The sequence below is a fragment of the Squalius cephalus genome (assembly GCF_949319135.1).
Source record: "Squalius cephalus genome assembly, chromosome: 15".
NCBI classification, from domain to species: Eukaryota; Metazoa; Chordata; class Actinopteri; order Cypriniformes; family Leuciscidae; genus Squalius; species Squalius cephalus.
Genome location: NC_137136.1, coordinates 6,479,645 through 6,502,124, shown reverse-complemented (window position 1 = coordinate 6,502,124; position 22,480 = coordinate 6,479,645). Strand labels below are relative to the sequence as shown.

The 22,480-nt window shown below is 37.3% G+C and overlaps 1 protein-coding gene across 6 annotated transcripts in view; it reads right to left on the bottom strand.

Moving 5' to 3' along the window:
- Nucleotides 1–22,480, bottom strand: part of arhgap33 (Rho GTPase activating protein 33) — a 57,638-nt gene that overhangs the window by 33,915 nt on the left and 1,243 nt on the right. For 3 of the 6 annotated variants that reach the window (XM_079894690.1, XM_079894692.1, XM_079894695.1), the window contains exon 2: nucleotides 2,029–2,097. In XM_079894690.1, coding sequence (XP_079750816.1) covers nucleotides 2,029–2,097 — 69 coding nt within the window. Of the gene's footprint in view, nucleotides 1–2,028; nucleotides 2,098–21,972; nucleotides 22,382–22,480 lie in introns of those variants that run through there. The other 3 variants (XM_079894694.1, XM_079894693.1, XM_079894691.1) reach the window with 3 other exon arrangements.

Sequence of the window (22,480 nt, the reverse complement as noted above, 5' to 3'; positions counted from 1 at the left end):
CGTCTCGGACACACAAAACGCGCACATTCAGAGGCACCTGTTGAATATTTGATGTGGTGATCTGAAAGCTGGGTTAACGCCAGGCCTCTGCGGCTCCTCAGCTGTTCGCAGGAAGAGGAGGGCTGCTCGTATGACAGAGCATTTGTGCCGTTCTCTCCACTGGTTTTTGGACATGTTAGGGATGTTCAGGCACCCTTTTCTAGGTGCGTCCTGACAGTTCAATATACGGGTGCAACAGGTCACATAACTGACGGTTCGGATCGCATTCCGGTTTTTGAGTCACGGATCGGATCATTTTTCAGATCAGCAAAAATTAGGAGCTGAGACGATTAAAACGAAATTTGCTTTCATGTAAAGAACACTTTAAGTACTTTGATACCACAGCAAAAGTATATAGCCTAACTAATAAAAAATTAAAGGCAAGTAAACAGTCAGTAATACAATAAGAAATATACACAAATTACAAGTATTCAGGTTAGGGATGCTCTGATCAGGATTTTTACATCCGATACAAACTACCTAGCCTATTTCTTGTCACCATGATCAGCCGATACCGATCCCGACCCTGATCATTCAAGCTGTACTGTCACTGTTAACCCCTTACACCCTGAAGGTATTTTTAATGATTTCACGTCTAACTGGCATACTTAAAAGTAATGGCTTGCAACTCTACAAAAACAAAAACAAAAAAAAACAAGGTATCAACAAGTACTTTTGACTTAAAACTCATTTGATAGAAAACCTTTCAAATTTTCAAGAAAATCGATTTTGATCATGTTTGGAGGTTCTTATGTTACAAAACGGCTGAGGAAAGCGCAAAAAAGTGATGCTATTGATTTATCTATCTTGTAATTATTCATGCTTGACAATGACATGATGACTATCAGTAAGTATAAGTCATAAAACGTCGCTGACGTCTTTTTGCGGTTTTACGTCAAATTAAATCAGTTTGTGAGATCGGCCAAATTTAGTGACTCAAGAACAAAAAAAGAACATTGTTTCATCCATCAGAATTAACTGGGTTTAAAAAAATTAAATAATGGTTTTCCATTCCAGAATGGGTTCAATTGGTTGGAGAAGGGATGACATCAGCCGAAAAGACACAATAAGACCAGAAACATGTATTAAGAAGATAAACAGGGTCAGTTTTGATTTCAGGGTTCAACTTTTATATGAGATCACTATATCTGTATCTTTCCATCTGAAATAAATGGCTTGCCCTTCTATAGGCCAGAAAAGAAAATGTAATTAATATTTACACATCCCAATACAAAGTCTGGCATCCTGATCACTCACAGTCCATTCTGGTCATCCAGTGACCGGTGCACAGTTTACCTGTCTTTTGACCAGCTTTGCAAAAGATATGCACACAGACAACTCACAAACAAGGGCTTTTTCAACTCAGTCAGAGGTAAGACACAGAAGGAAAGGCAAAAAATGCACACAGATCACGAAACATGCACAACACACAAGACATAATGAGTCTCATTCACTAACCATGTATACGCATGTATTTCTGGGTACAACATGTGTTTAAGCAGTTTTTATGTGAAAATTATAGGCTATTAAATAAAAGTTCAGTTTTATCACTTAGGCTAAATGTTATTTGAAATTCACAAAATTTTGATATATTGAAATTTGATACATTAAAAATATGAAATCATATGCAGAGACTGACAAATTGTTTATAGAGTAGAGGTTTACGAAAGCCCTTATGTGAACATGGGTGTGTGTTATGCTAATCACTTCCTGTAGACACACCGTTCTTTAAGAATAAGATTAAGAATAATCTGGAATTATCAACAGTAAGCAATTATGAGTGAATGAGACTCAGTAAAAAACAAAAATGACATGCACGGTAAGAGTTTAGGCAGGGATGGGTTCAAACACTGTTATTTATCAAAATCATCTTAATACAGCATTTTATCATTTTAGTATTCCTCTTACTCAGTTCATAACTGTACAAACAGAGTCAGAGTTGATCCCATCCTGTGCGTGAAGTGCGTTTGGATGCGGAGCGGCACTTACCGGACATGTCCGCCAGGCTCATCGCTCTCACAAACATGGCGCATTTCCGAACCCACTGGGGTCCTGACACTTGACACAGAAAAGGAGAATAAAGGCCATTTAATATCAGCCATTAGTCTGCACTATAAACTCATACACACAATGACCTGCCAATGTCCAAAAACTGGATTTTGAAAATGCATGAATTAGTCGGCATTATAACAAGATTAGCAAAATACAGTGAGAAAGGCTTATATTAGAGAAAGTTATACGGCATCTGCTGAAATTAGCAAATGTGCAACTAGTGCACAGCAAGGAATAGGCTAATTCTCAAGTTTCCCCAGTATAGTTTTATTCACCTCAAGCAGTTTAAAACTGTATTTTAGCACCACAAATATTTTATTATCCTGACATTTATATGTTTGTCTGGTCGGCGAGAGAAATAAAAACTGTAAACTGTAAAGATATGAAAGGCCTTTACAAGGTCAGCCCCATGTAGAGCTGAACTGCAGACAGCCGTAAACAAACACAAAGAATCCATGAGACCTCCAGGCAGGAATTCTCTGGTATGGGGAGTATTCTGCAACCATGGCAACGAGTGATGTAGGAATGGAGTGTGTTTTTGTAGGGAGCATTTTTTGGCCCGTGTGAGAGTTATGCTAAGTTCAGCCAGTTAAAGACTTTAAGGCCAAAAAACAACTTTAACTCAAGTACACGAACATGAATGCTTGGCCAAGGCATTGCAAGCACGCTATCCCGATGTACATAATGAACATACGTTATTGAGTTACTCCGGTGGTAACAAACCTCAGTATATTAGTTTATTTAACTTGCTCAGCAAGAATGTCTTCAAACTGGTGCTGTGCCAGGACATTAGTTGACCTGAAAGAGCAAACTGACCAAAGAAGAAATTCATTTATGCTAATTACCACTATTGTTTTTTTTTTTTTTTTGTTTTTTTTGCAATGTTGATAATGCTAGGACAAATATAATAATACTATGTATGTGTTTACTTTACGTTCTTGTTTAGTGAACATTCAAGTCTTAGTCCCCAAACAGCCAAAACTAAAGAAAAAAGGAGTGCTGGGTGAGAGTCCTCAACTCTATTTAAGGAGTTTAATCAGAATAATCACTTCAGAAGATATGCACTATATCAATGGCTTAAGTTAACTCTTTCCCAACCATTGACGGAAGTTTCTGTCATTAATAACACAACGCTTCCCTGCCATTGATTGAATTTTCCAGGAATCCGTGTTTTCACTGTTATACGGTAGAGCGAGGGCGCTATTACAGATCTTCTGAAAGCGTACAGAATCTCAGGATCAAAACACAGGCTAAGAAGAAGCAGAAACAAGCGATAGAAGCACTGCTTATGTACATTGTAGGATTTGACAAAAATGAGATTTTCTCAGCTTTTTGTTCAAAATTTTGTTGTTTTTTAATGACACTTACACACATTCAAGTGTTGTTAAAAAAAAGATGCATGAAGCTAGAATAAAATGTTTTTTGTTGCAGTTTTGTTTAAAACGTGAGGATCTGTTATTTTGTTTGATATAGCCTATTGCTTTATACCTCCTATAGAAGGTTTAATATTCTAGAAGAAACACTCAAACAAAAAAATCTAATAAATAAAAATAAAATGTATTTATTTATTATTTTTATTATTATTAAATAAAATTAAATTAAAAACTAAACTAAAAGTTAATAACCAAATAAAATTTTTGGTAATCCATCCAATCAAGTATATATATATATATACATATATACACACACACACTTGATTGGATGGATTACCAAAAATTATATTATAATTTGGAACCAGTCTTACTTATAAGAATCTTTTAAGAATGATGTAATAGTCAAGTAAGATTTTACTGGATATACTGAATTTTAGAATTTTAGTTAATCTCTAGTAGGATATTTTTTGTTCTTATTTATTTATTAATATATATATATATATAAAAGAACAAAAAATATCCTACTAGAGATTAACTAAAATTCAGTATATCCAGTAGAATCTTACTTGACTATTACATCATTCTTAAAAGATTCTTATAAATAAGACTGGTTCCAAATTATAATAGAAACTAAATCAGCAACCCCTTTCCTTGCAAAGCTTTTAAGAATCCAAAAATAGGCATTACCTCATACTATTTAAATACAAACATACTTTGTGTATCTTGGTACCAGTGCATTTTTACCAAGGGGATGGTTGTGGGTCACCATAGTAAAGCTGCTAGCAATTGTCAGCTGTCATCTTAACGTGGCCGAATTATGCTGATATATAGAGTAGAGCGAGAGAGGCTTATTATAGCGAAGTCGTGCTGTCAAAGTCCGTACCATCATGTGGGCAGCGTCTCTATAGTAACAGCGCTGGCTTTAGCCATGGAGAAAGGCTCAATGTGTGCGTGTGTGTAAAGGGTGAAACCACATGGCTGTTAAATAAAGAAACCAGGATAGATGTAGAGAGAGAAATATTCAAATGAACAGTGGGCTGTGTTTGTGTAAGTGTCACACAGTGTGTGTGGTGTCCCTGGTAATAACCACGCGAGGAACTGGGTGCAGCCCAAGCTGTGTCCAGTAAAGCACACGCTGTGAAGTCTGCTTGTAGGTGCGCTGGATAAAATGGGTCACACACACACACACTATTATTGTCACTTCCTCCCGCAGTCTCTCTGTGCTGTCGGAGTAGTTCTGCTGTACACACACAGACACGCGCACGTATACACTAAACTGCCATTTGACCTTACGAGCAGGAGTGTAAATATTTGCTCTGACAGTAGCACAAAAATATTAAGCACAACTGTTTTCAACATTGATAAATGTTTCTTGAGCAGCAAATCAGCATATTAGAATGATTTCTGAAGGAACATGTGACACTGAAGACTGGAGTAATGATGCTGAAAATTCAGCTTTGCAACAAAGTAATAAATTACATCTTAAAATATATTAAAACAAAAAACAATTGTTTAAAATTGTAATAATATTTCACAATATTATTGTTTTTACTGTATTTTTAGTGAGCATAAGAGACTTCTTTCAACAGTAAAGAACGATTTTCCTAAAGAGGTTTGATTCATTGGTATAAATTAATCAATTCATAACCATTCAAATCAAATTAACGATTGAAATGCAATGCATCATCATTATTCACAAAAGTTCACAGAAGTCAGTGTCTGGTATGTTTTTTATATATATATATATATATATATATAATTTTTTTTTTATTAAACATCTACGTAGGTAAATATTGCTACAATGTATTGTTATATTGATGCATATAAACTTGATTCAATGATTAAATATGATTCCTTCAGTTTATTTTTAAATTAATATAATTTTGTACTATTTTTAACTAGCTTTTTATTGCATTTTACTTTCATGTTTTTAATGGCTGTTAGGATGAAATGGGGGGGGGGGGGGGGGGTAAAATATACTTCATTGATTATTCATTTTCCTAATCAGTGCATTGAATTTTCATCAGAACACTGCCAGGTCGCTGCATTTATACACCCTTCCCCGCGAGCCGTATCGATCCTCCTCCACACGCTCTGATTAAGGACATGCCGCAGGTAAACAAAATGGGTTTAGAGAGGTTGATAGCGGTAACAGAACTAACGACTTGAAAACATGACCCTCAGATATTATCAAACTGGAACTGGCCATTATGATCATTGTTTTTCGGTCGTTGCTCGCAGCAGGTGTCCTGGATCTGACCTCAAAACAAGACAATAGGACAGCGGCTATTAAGTCACTCAAGCAGAAGAGGCTATACAGGCTATTGTCAATTGTCTTGGAGAGTCAACACCCGAAACCCCACCTCCAAATCTCCAAGACTAAGCAGCTTTTTCCCAAGACCATTAAAAGACAGATTATAAGTGGAGTTTGTGGATCCCGTTTCAGAAAAAGCCCAGTAAGATGTAATGGTCTGACAAAAACACTTCCCTCACAAAGAAGTACTGTGGTGCTACTAGTACAGTGATGGTATCAGATGGCATAATACTGAATTATTATCATATTCATGTTTAATAATATTGGTTGCACTTTATTTTACAGTAAGTGCACTTATGTGTACTTACAGTGTATTTACCTAAGAAAGTACTGGTTAATATAAGGTAACTACAGGGTTAAGGTTAGGTTTATGGATATGTTCAGGGTTAGTACCTAGTTATTACCCAGTTATTGTAATTAATAGGTACATAGTATGTACATGGGGAACAGGACTGTAAAATAAAGTGCTACCATAATATTTATATGGAACTAGGGGTGTGCGATATCACGATTTTAGATTGTGAACAATAAAAATGTCTCAACGATCTGCCTTTGAAGAAAGATCGTAGTATCGTGCCACAGTGCACATTCTATCAGTTGCAGTTCTGGCGCCCCAGTCCCAACATATAAGCAGCGGTAGGGTTTAGTGCTGTCAAAAATATTGATATTTCGATAAGAATCAATACTGAAATATCTGAAATTGCTCCAATACTCCTTTTCTGCTGTATTGATAAACCGATAAAATATGTGCATTCTTGTTCTCTCTTCTCTCCTATGACACATTGACACACACCCGCCTCCTCTCACTCACTCGTTAACTCACGATCCTCTCTGAAAAAAATTCTGAGATGATACTTTTGCCATATCGCCCACCCCTACATGGAACTTTAAAGAAGCAACTCAACTGTACTTCTTGTTTTTCTTATTGGAAATGAAAGCCAGGTGGATTTGAAAATAGGTGCACATTCAGCACAAATATATCTACCAAGGTATAAATGGTATAGCAGTATCTTAAAGGGATACTCCACCATTTTTTCATATTAAACTATGTTATTCCCTTAACTAAGACGAGTTGATACATACCTCTCTCACTTTGAAAGCACTTAGCTTACCCCAGTATATTCAATGGTATCTAACAGCAATGAATTTAGAAGTGACCAAACACATCAATGTTTTCCCTATTTAAAAACAGTTACACAAGTAGTTATACGACCAAGTATGGTGACACAAAATAAAACGTGGCGCTTTTCTAAGCGGGTTAAAAAGGATAACTATAATGTATGGTGTAATAGCACTTTTGGAAGTACTTCGACTCGGCGCAGTAAAAAGTCACGCCTGATCCTCTTTCCACTATTGACAGAGGTGAGAGGAAGAGGATCAGGCGTGACTTTTTACTGCGCCGAGTCGAAGTACTTCCAAAAGTGCTATTACGCCATACATTATTTATCCTTTTTAACCCGCTTAGAAAAGCGCCACGTTTTATTTTGTGTCACCGTACTTGGTCGTATAACTACTTGTGTAACTGTTTTTAAATAGGGAAAACGTTGATGTGTTTGGTCACTTCTAAATTCATTGCTGTTAGATACCATTGAATATACTGGGGTAAGCTAAGTGCTTTCAAAGTGAGAGAGGTATGTATCAACTCGTCTTAGTTAAGGGAATAACATAGTTTAATATGAAAAAATGGTGGAGTATCCCTTTAACTAGTTACCGTGATAGGGTGTATATCGTCATACAACCCAGGCCTAACTGAAAAACAGAGCAGAATTCCCGACTGACGCTACAAGTGTGCATGTGGGAATTGTGCTCTGAAATGACAGAACGGGCAGGGGGAGGGTGCGTTCTGCTCAATGACTCCTCACCATGAAGATGCCAAACAAAGCTGAAACACAAAACTGACTGACAGAATGTGCAAAAACACAGAGAGAAATCCAAGATAACAGTGGAACACTTATTGATTATAACATCAAGAATCTAAATTCATTTTAGTTAGTCAATTAATTTCAGACATCTCGGATCTCAAGGCACCCAATTATTATTTTATTTCCTCAAAATGGTCCCTGTAAAGCATTTTACATTGCATTTTTGAAGTTAAATGCATTGCTTAGATAAATACTACCATTTATTACTTTTCTCAATGTCAAGATTGTGGAAAGCGTGGCATTGTTTACATGTCAACAGCATCAGTTTTAGTTATCCTTTGCAGTTGAGTGAATAATTAATCATTTCAACTGAATCATTAAAAAGAATAGTCTCAAAAGAACTATTTGTTTGTGAATCACTAATTAAACACAATGTAGCACGAACAATGTATCATACATACCGGAGAACCTTACATACAAGTCTCAGAGATGTTAAAAGGAATTGAAATACTAAACTGGCTGACAGTACAAGCAAAAACAGAGAAATTCGAGATAACAGCAGAACACAATTGATAATAGCATCAAGTAGACTGATGCATTTTAGTTTCAGATCTAAAAAACATGACGAAATGTTTTTGAACATGAAAAAGAGATGCAGACATTTGTAATCCAGAGATTTGTAAAATTCCAAGTACAAGCATTTTACATTGCATTTTTGTAGTTAAATCCTACAGTTTATCACAATGTTTTTTCGATATTGGGTATTGTCAAACGTGGTGTTTACATGTCACTCACCTCAGTTTTAGTTCTCTTTTGCAGTCGAATGATTTCAAAATCTTAGAATAATGAATCGGTTCAAATGAATGATTAAAAAGATCATTTTCTTCTGAATCACTCATTAACAATCACTGAACCACTGTATCAATCATACCGGAAAATTATAGATCCAAGTCTCAGATGTGTCAGTGGCTTAAAAAAAATCCCAATTTTTATTATAAATCATTTGCCATTAGTATAGCAAACATTTGCAATTTGCTTCAGCACACAGATTTTACTTTGGACATAAAGTGGTATATCAAGACAGAATTGTACTTGTCCCTAATCAATCAAAAAAAAGGAAAAATTTTAGTTTCTAAATTAAATTTTCACAACTTTCCCCGACTTTCAGTACAGACCTCGTCAGTTGAGAACCACTTCGTAAGGTTCAGTTCTTGTTGCATTAGGACACTTCCTCTCCATCCCTCACCTAATATGGTCCTGTAAATTTCTGTTGTGTTCCACTTTCCCCCCCAAGGCCGTTCAACCTCAGAACAAAGCAGCCTTGGCCTTCCCATTCACCCATGGCTTCTAAGGGCCCCTGGACCCCCCTACTCCTTCCTCAGCCTCTTCTTAAAGATCCCACCCAACCCCCAGCACTTTAAAGGACCTCATTCATAGATCTACGGCTATCCACGTCTGTCCCCGCAAGTTCTGAACGCTCACCCGGGGAAGCAACTGCTCCAAAACCTCCATCTACACTCCCCTCAGACACTAGCATGGGGCAGAGCTCATGCGCCTGGGATGACAAGGGACAACTGGGGATTGGGTAAAAGCAAGGTCAAATGAATCATGGACATTCCTGGAGCGGATCTTAGAAACTCTGCTCCCACAGTCCACTGTGGCGTTGTAACCCCCCTCTTCACGTTCCGTCCTGCTTTCTATGGGGAATCAGGAAGGCCCAGAAGCGCTGCTGGCATACTAAACACTCTCTCTGCATCCCAGCTGGGGCCACGTGAGTGTAGGAGGAAGAAAAGACGACAAAAAAATGAGGAAATGATGGAGAGAGGCTAGGAGAGAAGTCGTCTTTGCAGTTAGACAAAGCGTTTGTCTGTTTGCATGAGCATATTGGAGTGAATAAGCGCCAATGATGGATGAATGACACTGACAGAGTAAAGGCAGATCGTAATAGGATGAAAGTTGTCTTCAGATTAAAATAGTTGCAATTTAATCACTATTTTTGTCTAAAAGTTTGAATTCTCAACTTTACCTCAAATATTTAAAAATAACCAAAAAAAAAAAAAACTTTCAAATTATATTTTTGCCAGTTTTAAAGTATTAAGATCCTTTTTTAAGCAAAAAATAAATAAATAAATAAAACTTTTTAATTATTAATATCATCATTGTTATTATTACTAGTATTTCTATTATTACTAGTATTACTATAATTATTTTGTTAAGTCCCATCTGGATTTGATTTATAAATAATGCATTACAAAAGTCTTTCTCTGTCGTTTACTGAGACTAACTACATGACTATTAGTAAAATTAAATGGTAATGTCAAAATAAGTGAATAGTTTATCCAAAAATGATTTACCCATTTAGCCTACTTATCTTCCTCTCATTTTGACACTGATATTAATTTTTATTTCTTTTGTGAAACACAAAATGTGCTATTAGGCAGAATATTCATGGTGCTCTTTTCCATACATCAAAAGTTGATGATGGTCACAAAAAAAAAGAAAATCTTGACACAATAAATAAACATCCACTTTCAATGCATGGCAACAAGAAAGCTTATAGGCACGCTTATTCAGCCTAACTTCTCTTTTTGTGTTGCAAAGAAGAAGAAAAAAATACAGGGTTGGAACAACATGAGACAATTTTTATTTTTGGGTAAACTATTATTAACTGTGTGAAATGAATGTCAGGCTGTTAAACATCATTAAACTCACAAGTTAACACGTTAGCATCCACAAAGAGAGCTACATACTGATGTATGCAATGCATGTAGCGGTGGGGATGGGCGAAGCCCATTTGTGTTGGCAAAGTTCCTCCGGGCACGAGTTCAAAGCAGCTGCTTTTACAAGACCTGCGACTGTTTTAGAGCTTTTACTTCATTCATTCAAAATAAAACACAGATAAATGAAGTGTAGCGAGGAATGCGAAACCGCTCCATGCTGAACGCAGTAATGCACGGCTATGATGTGATGGGAAACTTGGAGGCTGAAACTTAAGATGGTGTTGAAACAAACTCTAGAGTCCATTGGCTGTGAGAAAAGACCAAAAAAACCCTCACTATTTCCTTCATGTGCTAAACATATAGACCTCAAGAGCATAAAATTTAACTCTGAGCAGTGTGACGAAAGGTTGAACCACAACATAAACCCACCGAAGGAAATGCAACATACCCCCACAGAGAAGAGAGTTCACATGAGCCAAGAGAGAAGAGAGATACTTCCATATTGTAGGCTAAACAACAGGGCTCGATAATAAGGACTGCCCGATGGCTCGGGGCCAGCGAGGAAGAAGCTCGGGACGGTTGACGGAATTGTCTCTTGCACAATTGGGCCAGTGCTGCGTTGTCATGAAAGTTTATCATTTGCACGTGTTTTTAAGTCTAGTCAATTTAAACAAATCAAGCGATTTTTAACCATTCAGATTCAAGCACAAGATCAAAATATTCTTCATTGTTGAAATCATGTCATTGTTTTCCAGGAAAAAACTATTTAAAGTTAATTCATTTGTAGCTGTTCAATTGCAGGCTTTGTCCAAAGTAGAAAACTTATTGATCAGTTGCATATTTTTTTGTATAGAACTTTGACCATTTGAAAATATTGGCAGGACTAGTGCAAGACCACACAAAAGAGATTCAATTCAGTACCCGCGACCTGTTTTCTGTTCGCCGTGTCTAAGATAGCTCTCTGTGCGCACACAGAAAACAGGTCGCGGGTACTGAATTGAATCTCTTTTGTGTGGTCTTGCACTAGTCCTGCCAATATTTTCAAATGGTCAAAGTTCTATACAAAAAAATATGCAACTGATCAATCAGTTTTGTACTTTGGACAAAGCCTGCAATTGAACAGATACAAATTAATTGACTTTAATTGTATTTTCTTGGAAAACAATGGGATGATTTCTAAAATGAAGAACTATCACAAACCACTTTTGCAATTTGGCCAGCTAGATTTATTATTTATTAGGGCTGTCGCTTTTGTGAAAAAATCCTGTTCGATTTTTGAGACATAAGTGTTCATTGAATCGATTGTAAAATCGATTTTCCATGTCTAAAGACGTTTCCATTTTAAACGCCAAATATGGGCAAATCCACGGACAACTATCAGGCTTTACGACAAATGTAAAGAGGGCGCTTTAGACGTGCACAAGTCAGCAAATATATAAGTTTCGTGCACATTCTCGAAAAACAATAAGCAGAGTGGACTGCCATAACATAAATGAAAAACATTACTGCAGTCTTCAACATGGCTGTGTTTACGCGTGTTTGTCAGAGCCTGCAGTTGCTGTGTGACGCGTGTTCGCTGCGGGCGGATTCGTGACGAGCTGGACGCGCTCCGAGAAAAGACCGTTAAAATCGATTCCCTATTTTCGTTTTCGAAACTTGCGTTGGTTGGTCCGATCGATTGTGCAATCGATTTTCGAACGTAAAGTGACAGCCCTATTATTTATTAATTTATTTGTATTGCCATATCAACAGCAAATTGGCTATATGCATTGTCAAGACCAAAAACATTTAAAACAAAGATGCATCAACAAATAGACAAAGTAGTATCCGTTTTCAACATTTATAATAGTAAGAATTGTTCCTGGAGCAGCAAATCAACATATTAGAATGATTTCTGAAGGATCACTCAGTGACACTGAAGACTGAAGTAGGCTAATGATGCTGAAAATTCAGCTTTGCATCAAAGGAATAAATTACATTTTATAATATATTCAAACTGAAAACAGTTCTTTAATTTCTGTTCTATAATCATTTCTTCTTTTTACTCTATGTTTAACCAAATAAATGCAGACTTGGTGAGAATTAGAAAAAAAAATCCAAAACAAATATTATGGACCCCAAACTATTAAAAAGCAGATCATGTTAACTCTGGGCCTATTAACACTTAGCCTCAATTAATCAGCCTTTTAAAAACGATGTTTAAAACATAACAGAAAACCAAATGTTTAAGTAACCAAGGCATAAAAACAAGGATGTAGTAATGCAGAACTGGCCCGATAATCACCAGCTACGAAAATTCTCACACCATCCTTCTTGAAGACTAGAATATAACAGGGTGAATTGAACGACATCATCCCCAAGAATACTCTATGAGATTCAGTGAGAAAATCTAAAGATGTGTTGAAGAATGAGGCTCACACACAGTCTTATGAGAAAATGTGGGCTGACAGGGCAGAATGATTCTAGTGGCTGAACTGACTCAGAGTCATTTGCCCCAGGGGCATCAGAGCTCGTTTCTAACTTAAGCCTGGGAAAGAGGTCACTGGCACAGCTGTGTCTGCTCAAGAATAATGAAATAAGTATGAAATAACTACCACAGAAATATTTACCACAAATCTAGTTCAACATTCTTTCATGACCAAAAAAATTACTTGTACTAAATTAATTCACAATTGTCAAATGGCAAAATGACTGATTTTAATGGGGATTTTATCTAGACACTTCCTATGTCTTGATAATTATAACCGATATTATCTGTAAAAAATAAACAATAAAACAAAGACTTTAATTGCAACACTGGAAATGAACCTGCTAACAAGAAATCTGACTGACACTTTATTTTTGAGAAAGACACAATCTAGATTCTATATTGTCAAAAAATGAGAAAGGTTTTGTGCACTTTTTAGTTCACATCTCCACAAAAACTATGAAATTGTTTTTCTTTTTTCTTTTTTAAATATTTTGAAATGGACGCCAACTTTGCTAATTAAGTTAAGTTTAACCCTCTACAAAATAACTCAGACAAAACCTGTGATTTGGGAATATTTTAGTATAGTGAGTGAGACAAAAATATTGGCTGCTATTTGGCCATATTTAGATTATTGACGTTGGTAACCCATTGGTTAATTTCCACAATCTACTGAAACCCTCTTATTATGCATGGTTTCTGTTTTGTATTATGACTCCAATTTTTTCATAAAAATATATATTTCATAATTCGTAATAAGTTTGCAAAGATTTAGGCAATTTTATGCATGTCTGCTCTCAAGATATCAGTGGTTAAAAAAAATAAAGATTCACAACATATCTTTGTTATTTAGTCAGTGTTTGCTCTTAAAACTGCACTAGGTTTTAGTACATAACATAAATTTCGACGAAAATCTGCGAAAGCCTCGCAGAACTCCAGTACATCTAAAACACCATCACACAAGGACCATTTCAAACACTAAGTTCACTTTGTTCCTTTGTCTCTTTTGTTAAGATCTAAAACACTCTTTGAGCTTGAAGCCCAGACACCAACCTAAGACGAGAGCAACGTAAAGCACAGAATCACTGCACAGAATGAAGACAAGAGAAATACAAAGCTACAATGACATCACAGGCTTGCTGGCGCAGAGATGAATACACCACTCAGACGCTGATTTTGATGTAGAATAACTGTAGGCCAGCTACAGGGCTCAATAATTGATGTGAATGAAATATTAGTTCTCCATTTAAAACACAGAAGCTTAAAGGGATATTTCACCCAAAAATTGTTGTTCCAAACTGGTATGAGTTTCTTTCTTCTGCTGAACACAAAAGTTATTTTGAAGAATGTCGGTAACCAGACAGGTAATGGTAACCATTGACTTTCATGGTATTTTTTTTCCCTACTATGGAAGTCAATGGCTACCGTCAACTGTTTGATTACCAGCATTCTTTAAAATATCTGCTTATATATATATATATATATATTGCTTTGATTATCTGAAGCACATGCGCTGGAACGGCACTCCTCAACAAACATCATTTAAATCACCATATCACATTTCGTTTTAGCAGTAAGATTATTCAAAGTGTTTTAGATGGTTTATTCCTGTACAGTGCATTATTAGCAGGAGAAACGGGACATAGAGAACACCTGTGCACGCACAGCTTGTCTGTGTAAGAGATCCAATGAATGCCCGCATTGAAAAGCGAGAGTACTGCATGAGAAAAAAAATGTAAGTTTCAGTGGCATTACTACATTAAACTACTATATATAATGTTGAGTATAATGTATAATAATACAATGGGGGAATATTTGTGGGTACTGATAATAATAAAATAAAATAACAATAATATTATTTTAATAATAATAATAAAGTAATAAAAAAAAGAAAAATCTTTATTTTGGCTTAAAATATCGCGAAAGTATCGAATCGTGAGTTCAGTATTGTGATTTGTGTCGAATCGTGACATGAGTGTATCGTTACACCCCAAGCCAATACTGCTTCCACGATCAGTAATCGATGATCTGCCCCAAAAATCCTGATCGAAGCACCCTTAAAATCAATTTGGACTTCATACACAGTGAAATGGCGGGCCTAATAAAATCTAAATTCTGTACCCTAATCAGTAAGTATTTTTACAGTCCCATGAACATCACGCAATGAGTCAAGTGATTTTGAGGCAGATGTTCTTGCAGGAATTACAAACAATTCAAAAAACAATACAAAATGTTTAGCAGAACAAAATAGAAAATCAGAACGAAATCAGTTTTAGTTGTTCCAATCCAGAGTAAAACTTCGACAATGGCAGATTTCTTTTGCGATACACCAAAACCTAGACGACAACTTAGACTTCATTATGCACACCATTTTATCAAGCTAATTGGATGGAAACAGACTGGAGATAACAAATTTCACAAACATTTTCACTTTGGTAATAACAGAACTCAAAAACTGGATGAAAATTGGCTAGTACTTCTGTTGCATGGAAAAACATGCATAAACATTCTGCCTAACCTGTTTTGTTTCACAGAAGATAGAAAATCATATGGGTTTGGAGTAACATGAGGGTGAGTAAATTTAAGACGTCAACATCTAAAACAAAGGAATCTCTAACATCATGTGCATGAACTACAAATTTCACTTTTCCTGAAGATTAAACCACATAACCATCTCCTTAGCACCAGCTCTGTGTACATCATCTACTAGGGGTGTAACAATACCCTCATGTCACGATTCGATACGATATTATTGCGATTACGCCAAAACATATGATAAAAGGTTAACAAAAAATGTACTGTTGATTAAAATGCTAAATTTGGTTGTGGGTGTAAATGAATAGGCTTGGACTTGGTGCTGGTAACCCAATGCATAGGACAATGGTGACACCAGAATAAAAATATTCATGCTTGCACTCTGTCACTGGCTAGATATAGCCTATTTAAAATAATGTAGGCCACTTTTTACCGGTAACATAAGATATTTGGCATCAGGACCCACAAATATTACCCCATCGCATTATTATACATAATACATTATATAGTAGTTTAATGTAGTACTGACACTGAAACTCTGTAAACTTGAATTTTGTCTCAACACAGTAATTTTCATTTTCAATTTACATATTGTCACTATCCACGATACATATTGTTGCATTTTTGTTTTGCGATATATTTTTACACCCCTATCATTTACCACCAATACAACAGCAAATTGTGAGTGAATCCCTAAATGAATCTTCATATAAAACCTCAATATGTAATCCAAGTGATGCAACTGCAAAACACAGAATGCACTAGATAGATGTGCAACCTTTTCATCCAAGGAGAAAAGAGCAGTTGGGGGACGTGTCTGAGAGACACACGACTCGAATGGTAAACAGGAAACGGATGAGATAATGATGGAAATGAAGATTGGCGGGCATTATTCCCTTTCTCTCAGCCCTCTCTCTTTAACATACATGAGATCTTTATGTAATTGCAGCAGCCCAAGTTACAGTGAAGGATGGAGGCGCAGGTTGCGTAACACAGCTGTCTCTGCAAACAGCATGTTCTCTGAGGTTATGAGCATGTGATGCTCTATTCATGTCTCCGTGTGGGGCTGTATTTGCATATTGATGGGCTCCTTTTAATTTGCATCCTTCCTTTGTGGTTACAAATGGGCTTTTGCCATTGAAAGATCAAAGTTTTTTTTTTTTCAGATATATAAACATCACATAACAGTGTTGACAGGTCATCTATGAATATTCTGTATGAGTTTCTTTCTTCTGTTGAGCACAAAAGAAGATATTTTGAAGAATGTTGGTAACCAGACAGTGGACGGTAGCCATTGACTTCCATAGTAATTTTTTTTCCTACTATGGAAGTCAATGGCTGCCGTCCACTCTCTGGTTACCCAAAATATCTTCTTTTATATTCTACAGAAAAAGAAACTCATACAGGTTTGGAACAACAAAATTTCCATTTTTGGGTTAACTACTATTAAATAGGCTAATACCTTTAAAATTTACTCCATTAATATATTATATTTACTTGTTCCAAACCTAAAAGCGGTTATATTTTCTTTACTTCTTTATTAAAATGTTTGAATGACATTAAATGCCGCTTTCTTCTATACACCAACTTCATAGTGACAAGTTGTCAAGCTCCAAAAACAATATAAACTTAGTCTATATGACTCAAGTGCAATAGTTCAAGCCTTTTATAATATGAAAAAGAGTTGTGTAAAGTTTCCAAACTTCCAAACACAAGAATAAATAACGTCAATTGTAATTTTTGAGTGAACTATTCCTCTAAGCTTGCACTGGAAACCTTAATTTAATATCTAAGCATTCGTCGATTAGCCTATATAAAGTAAATGTATTCTGGAATACAGCCTATGGTCTTTAAATATTAAAGAGTAGGCTAAATTGTGCCTGGTCTTCAAGATAGTCTACATGTGGGCTGTGCCAAGCTTTACCTAGAAATTTAACATTAAGGAGGAACTTTATCCCACATTAGAGTCAAACTGTATTGATTTCCACTGCACTCGCTGCCAAACGATTGCCAGTGTCAAGAAAATCCAATCAATGCAGTCACAAGAATGAAAAATAATGGCTTTCTGACTCCCAAATATCCATCGTAAATCTTGCTGACATGAACGTCCACAGACACGCTGCCAAGTTCCCACACACACTCTCCACCAGACCAGGATGCTGTGGCGGTAATTAAACACCTTGATCGCCAACTGCCTCATCACACCCAGTGTCTCACTCGCTCAAGTCATGAGTTTTCTCTGTATGCTGTTCCAGATCTGACCATGCCTATTAATCCCAACCTTAACAAAACACTGATGTCAAATCAACAGAGGAATTAACTTCTATGGACTTAAAACTAGGGCTGAGCAATATGGCCAAAAAAAATTTGTTTTCATTTTACCAAGGAAAATTATATCGCGATAATTAACGTATCGTTTTTTTCACCTAGCTCTACTTAAAACTTAGACAGCTACTTAAAGTTGCAGTAAGCGATTTCTGAGAAACAATGTTGATATTTGAAATCGACACCCAAACAAATAAACTCCCGTCATTGCTCCACTCCCAAAATAATGAGCATGCAATGCAACACAGGAACCACTAGAGCTGGCGCATCAGACCGCTCGCGCAAGTATGGGTGAATCAACAACAACAGCAAGCATACAACAGCTTGGTTCTGTAAAAAGCAAAAACCAATGTTACTCACGTATCGAATAGAAACATAGCAACCTCAATATCTGTTTTCAGGCCTTCCCGCTCTCTCACGTCTTTTCAGCACTGCAAGCTTTTCCAATATTTAACACGTGTAGTCCTAGCTCTTTTCTGATCGTAACACTTCTTCTTCCAATTATAATCCTCTGACCATTCCCTCTTTGGTAATACCTCAGCCATCTCTCTTTTTACAATCTTTCTGCAAATGTTCATCTTGCTAATGATCTCTCCGCCCCATCATATGCCCCCATTGCCGATTGGCTACAAGAGATTTTTGGTGCTCTGTGGATCGGTCCAATCCACTTATTGCAAATATTTGCAATACTATTTGTTTAGGTGTTGATTTAAATTTTCAACAGCGTTTCTCAGAAATTACTTACGGTGCCTTTAAATAAACAGTGCACCTAAAAATAAAAATGTTGTCATCCTTTGCTCATCCTTGCATCTTTCAGTAAGACTTTCCTTCTTTTGTTAATTTCTTCTGTGAATGTCCAAGCTACTTTTGCCATGCAATGAAAGAGACCACGGCTGTCAAGCAAGATTTTACATTTTTGTCTGAATGTTTTAGTCTTCTAACTTGACTTGTGACCTTTTGTATGGATTGCTTGACAGTCACTGATCCCCATGCACTTCCATTGTTTTCTTTAAATATTCTTCTCCTTTGGTGTTCGACAGCAGAAAGAAAGTCATAATGGTTTGAAAATAGGCTACATGAGAAAGAGAGAGAGTAAACTGACAAAATGTACAGATGAAAAACTAACAGTTTAAGCCAATAGATTCAGGCAAAAGAAGAAACTCCACAGCTAAAAGACACAACAAATAAATTTGGTTAGTTGGTGGTTTAGGGCCATTTACACAACACTGCTTTCCACTAAAAACAGAAAACTTCTGTATGTGTTTTGGCCGTTCATTTACACGACCACAGCATTTTGGGGGCCTGAAAACTCAAACTTTTGAAAACGGGTTTCAAAGTGCAAGTTTTTGAAAACAATACCATTATCGTCTCTATGTAAACTACCAAAAACTCAAAATTTGTGAAAATGGTGACGACCATGCGTATTACATGTTCAGTCTATAGACGTGCAGTGTTTCTTTACGAAGTGACATCACCAACTACTGGCCTGGCATGAATAATACAGCGTTTTCACAGATCGGGGTTCATTTTAAAGGAGAACTCCGATCAATTTTAACATTGAGCTCATTTTTTTGTAAAATTTGGAGTGCTGTCAGTACAGAGAACAACGACAAAAATCGGTGTTGCCTACACCGTGTTATCCTCTTTTTAAAATTTGCACCCTGTTGACTTCAATGGGGCAAGTTTTAAACCTGCTTTTAGTCTCTTAACATCCTTGATGTGTCATTACAAGTGCACAGGTCATGTGAGTGATTCCTTCGGAGTGAACACGGTGAATCTGACTGCAGTAGATGTGAAAGATATGAATAAAAGTGATATTAATTCAGCCAGCGCACATACCTGCATTTATTTCCTGTTTTCGGTCGAAGTCCACAGTAGTCGATTGTCGAGTTCACGCTCATAGGTTATCACGGATGTGAACTCGACAATCAACTACTGTGGACTTACAGGAAATAAATGCAGGTATGTGCGCTGGCTGAATTAATATCACTTTTATTCATATCTTTCACATCTACTGCAGTCAGATTCACCGTGTTCACTCCGAAGGAATCACTCACATTGGCTGTGCACTTGTAATGACACATCAAGGATGTTAAAGGGTCATTTCACCCATTTGAACATTGTTTTTTATTTAAAGTGGGTCATATATGTAGTCGAAATGTAAAATAATTTTTGAATTTGGTGCCTTCGTGACCGAGAAAAGACAAAAAATAACTTCAGAACGCATTTGTATGAAAGACAACAACTCCCACAATGCACCACATTGCACAGCTCCGCAAGCCACTCCCACTAATCCAGAAAGCGCATATCTGCCTATAAGAGAAATCACTCTTCCGTCTACAAGGCTAGCTACCACCAGAGCTTGAAATTCATTTCACATTCACACAAAATGTCTAGTTAGTTGGCGAACTCATATAGTGCATTACTCCTCGTTTGTATTTCTTTCGAAAAGGTGAATTATTGCATGGTACCTGGATGTTCAGTCAGAACATATGCGGTGCGAAACTAGGATAGTTCTCAACACAAACGTCCGTGTCCTCGTCTGATTCAGAGATTTCGTCCAGGAGAAATTGTCATCGTTGAAATTCTTTGCCGCAGACGGACTCTATCTCTGTGTTCGTAGCGGTTCGTAGCTGCATTGTGAGATCACCGGCGCCACCAGTCCGCCCTAACTCGAGCCAGTCCGGGCTCCTCGTCCGCGGCAGGCAGGTCTTCTGCCTCGGCTGCTCTTCGCTATAATGCGGCTTGTAAAGGTAGCCACAAACACCTGATTCAAGCATCAGACTTCCGAAATCCTCTTCTTCTATATCATATTGAGCACTCTCCTCCGCTATTGTCATAACTGTACATCTGTCTCCACAGCGCCTGTTAGCTTAGCTTCAAACAAGATGGAGGATATTGCTTTCAGTTTCAGAGAGTAAAGTCCCACCCACTGATCTGTAATAGGTCTGTAGCGTGAGCGCGCCCCACCCTGGGAAAGATGAGGAACTAGTGTCTGTAGTCTTAACAGAAATCCCCCCCTCTAACACTTCCTCCTACAATGACGCAAAATGGCGATTTTTGCGTCATTGTAGGAGGAAGTGTAAGAGGTAAATAACAGATTTCTCCCGTCTCAGGGGAAAATGAGAGAGTGTTGCACGACCATTCAATAGTATGACTGGGTTTCTAACAATGCAAAGCTTAATGCAAATGGGTGAAGTGTCCCTTTAAGAGACTAAAAGCAGGTTTAAAACTTGCCCCATTGAAGTCAACAGGGTGCAAATTTTAAAAAGAGGATAACACGGTGTAGGCAACACCGATTTTTGTCGTTGTTCTCTGTACTGACAGCACTCACAATTTACAAAAAAATGAGCTCAATGTTAAAATTGACCGGAGTTCTCCTTTAACAACATTGTTGACTGTACGCGAAAAACGTAAAGAAAAATGTTTAAGTTTTTATTAGGCCTATATCGCTGCTGTGTAAACATACCCCTAGTGAATGTTATCATCCCACCTTTTTTAACATGTCGAAATCATAGAATTTCCCTTAGGCTTTTGCAACTCTTTGTGGTGATGTACAAAGACTTTTAGCTACATGTTATTACATTTCCACCGATGACTAGTCTTAGCCAATGTTGACTGAGTAAGCATTACAGGCCAGTGCTTTCCCAAGAAGTCAAGCCATATGCATGAACAAACGGAGTGTGTTTGTGATTTAGTTTGTCTCCAGAAGAACCGGTAGGTCCACTGCTTTTAAACAAACCACTGAGCAAACAGTAATCAGATCTATAATATTAGTCTAGACGACCCTTTGTAGAATGATTAAATGCATGTATCCTGCCATCAGGAATATTCAAGAGGGGAAAAGGAGTTTCAGGACATGTCTTTGTTAGATCAGGATGGTCTCTTTGATGAAGCTAAACAAAAGATGATGCATATGCATATTGAAACAGTTACTGATGATGAGCACATCACAATGGCAGATAAATGAAATTATACCCAGTAAAGAAGCTGTACTCCCAGTGGAATAGTGCTGGGCTGGCTGGGTGGGAATGGTTAACAGGGAGGGGCTCAAACCCCACAAAAAACAGTGAACCACTTTCTAGCAACATCAGATGAGGGACAATAGCAGTTTGTCAGATGCAGTGTGTTGCTGATGCTGATCTTGTAACTAATGGCAACAACTGCATCTGTACAACGAACTCCATCAGTGAGGGAAAGTGGAGGCAATTGAAATGGCCTGTTGTGGAAAACCAATAAACACTGAGGTTGATTGTGAAGGTTTTAATACAGATATAGAACTTACCACCATCCCTATCTCCAGCTTAGGCGGCAGGGACCAGCAGGGCTCCGTGTTTGGATCAGGATGCGTTTCCAAAGTTTCTTCCCACATCAACGCTTTTCCTTACATCCTGGTTTTATTTCGCAATAGTGTGTTAATGACCTGGATCGCGCAAAAGCACCACCGGACGCCAGAGACTGAGAGACGTTAGAGTGGAGAACCCCAAATAAACAGCCAAAGGAGGAATAGGAGAAGGAAAATATGTCCTGCGCGTCCTCACACAACTCCACAAATCCCGCACAGACACATACTGTCACTACTGTGACATCCAAAAACAATTTACTCAGACAGGAGACTCAAATCGATCAAATTCCCCGGAACAGCAGCATCGTCCCCGCGTGTTCTCCCGCCCATCTCATCTCACTGCTCGCTAGGAGAACTGAGGGGTTCTTCGCCGCTCCCAAAACAACTTACGGGTGCCCTCGCTTCACCCAAACGCGACCGAGGGTCTTTTTTACGAGCTATATAGTTG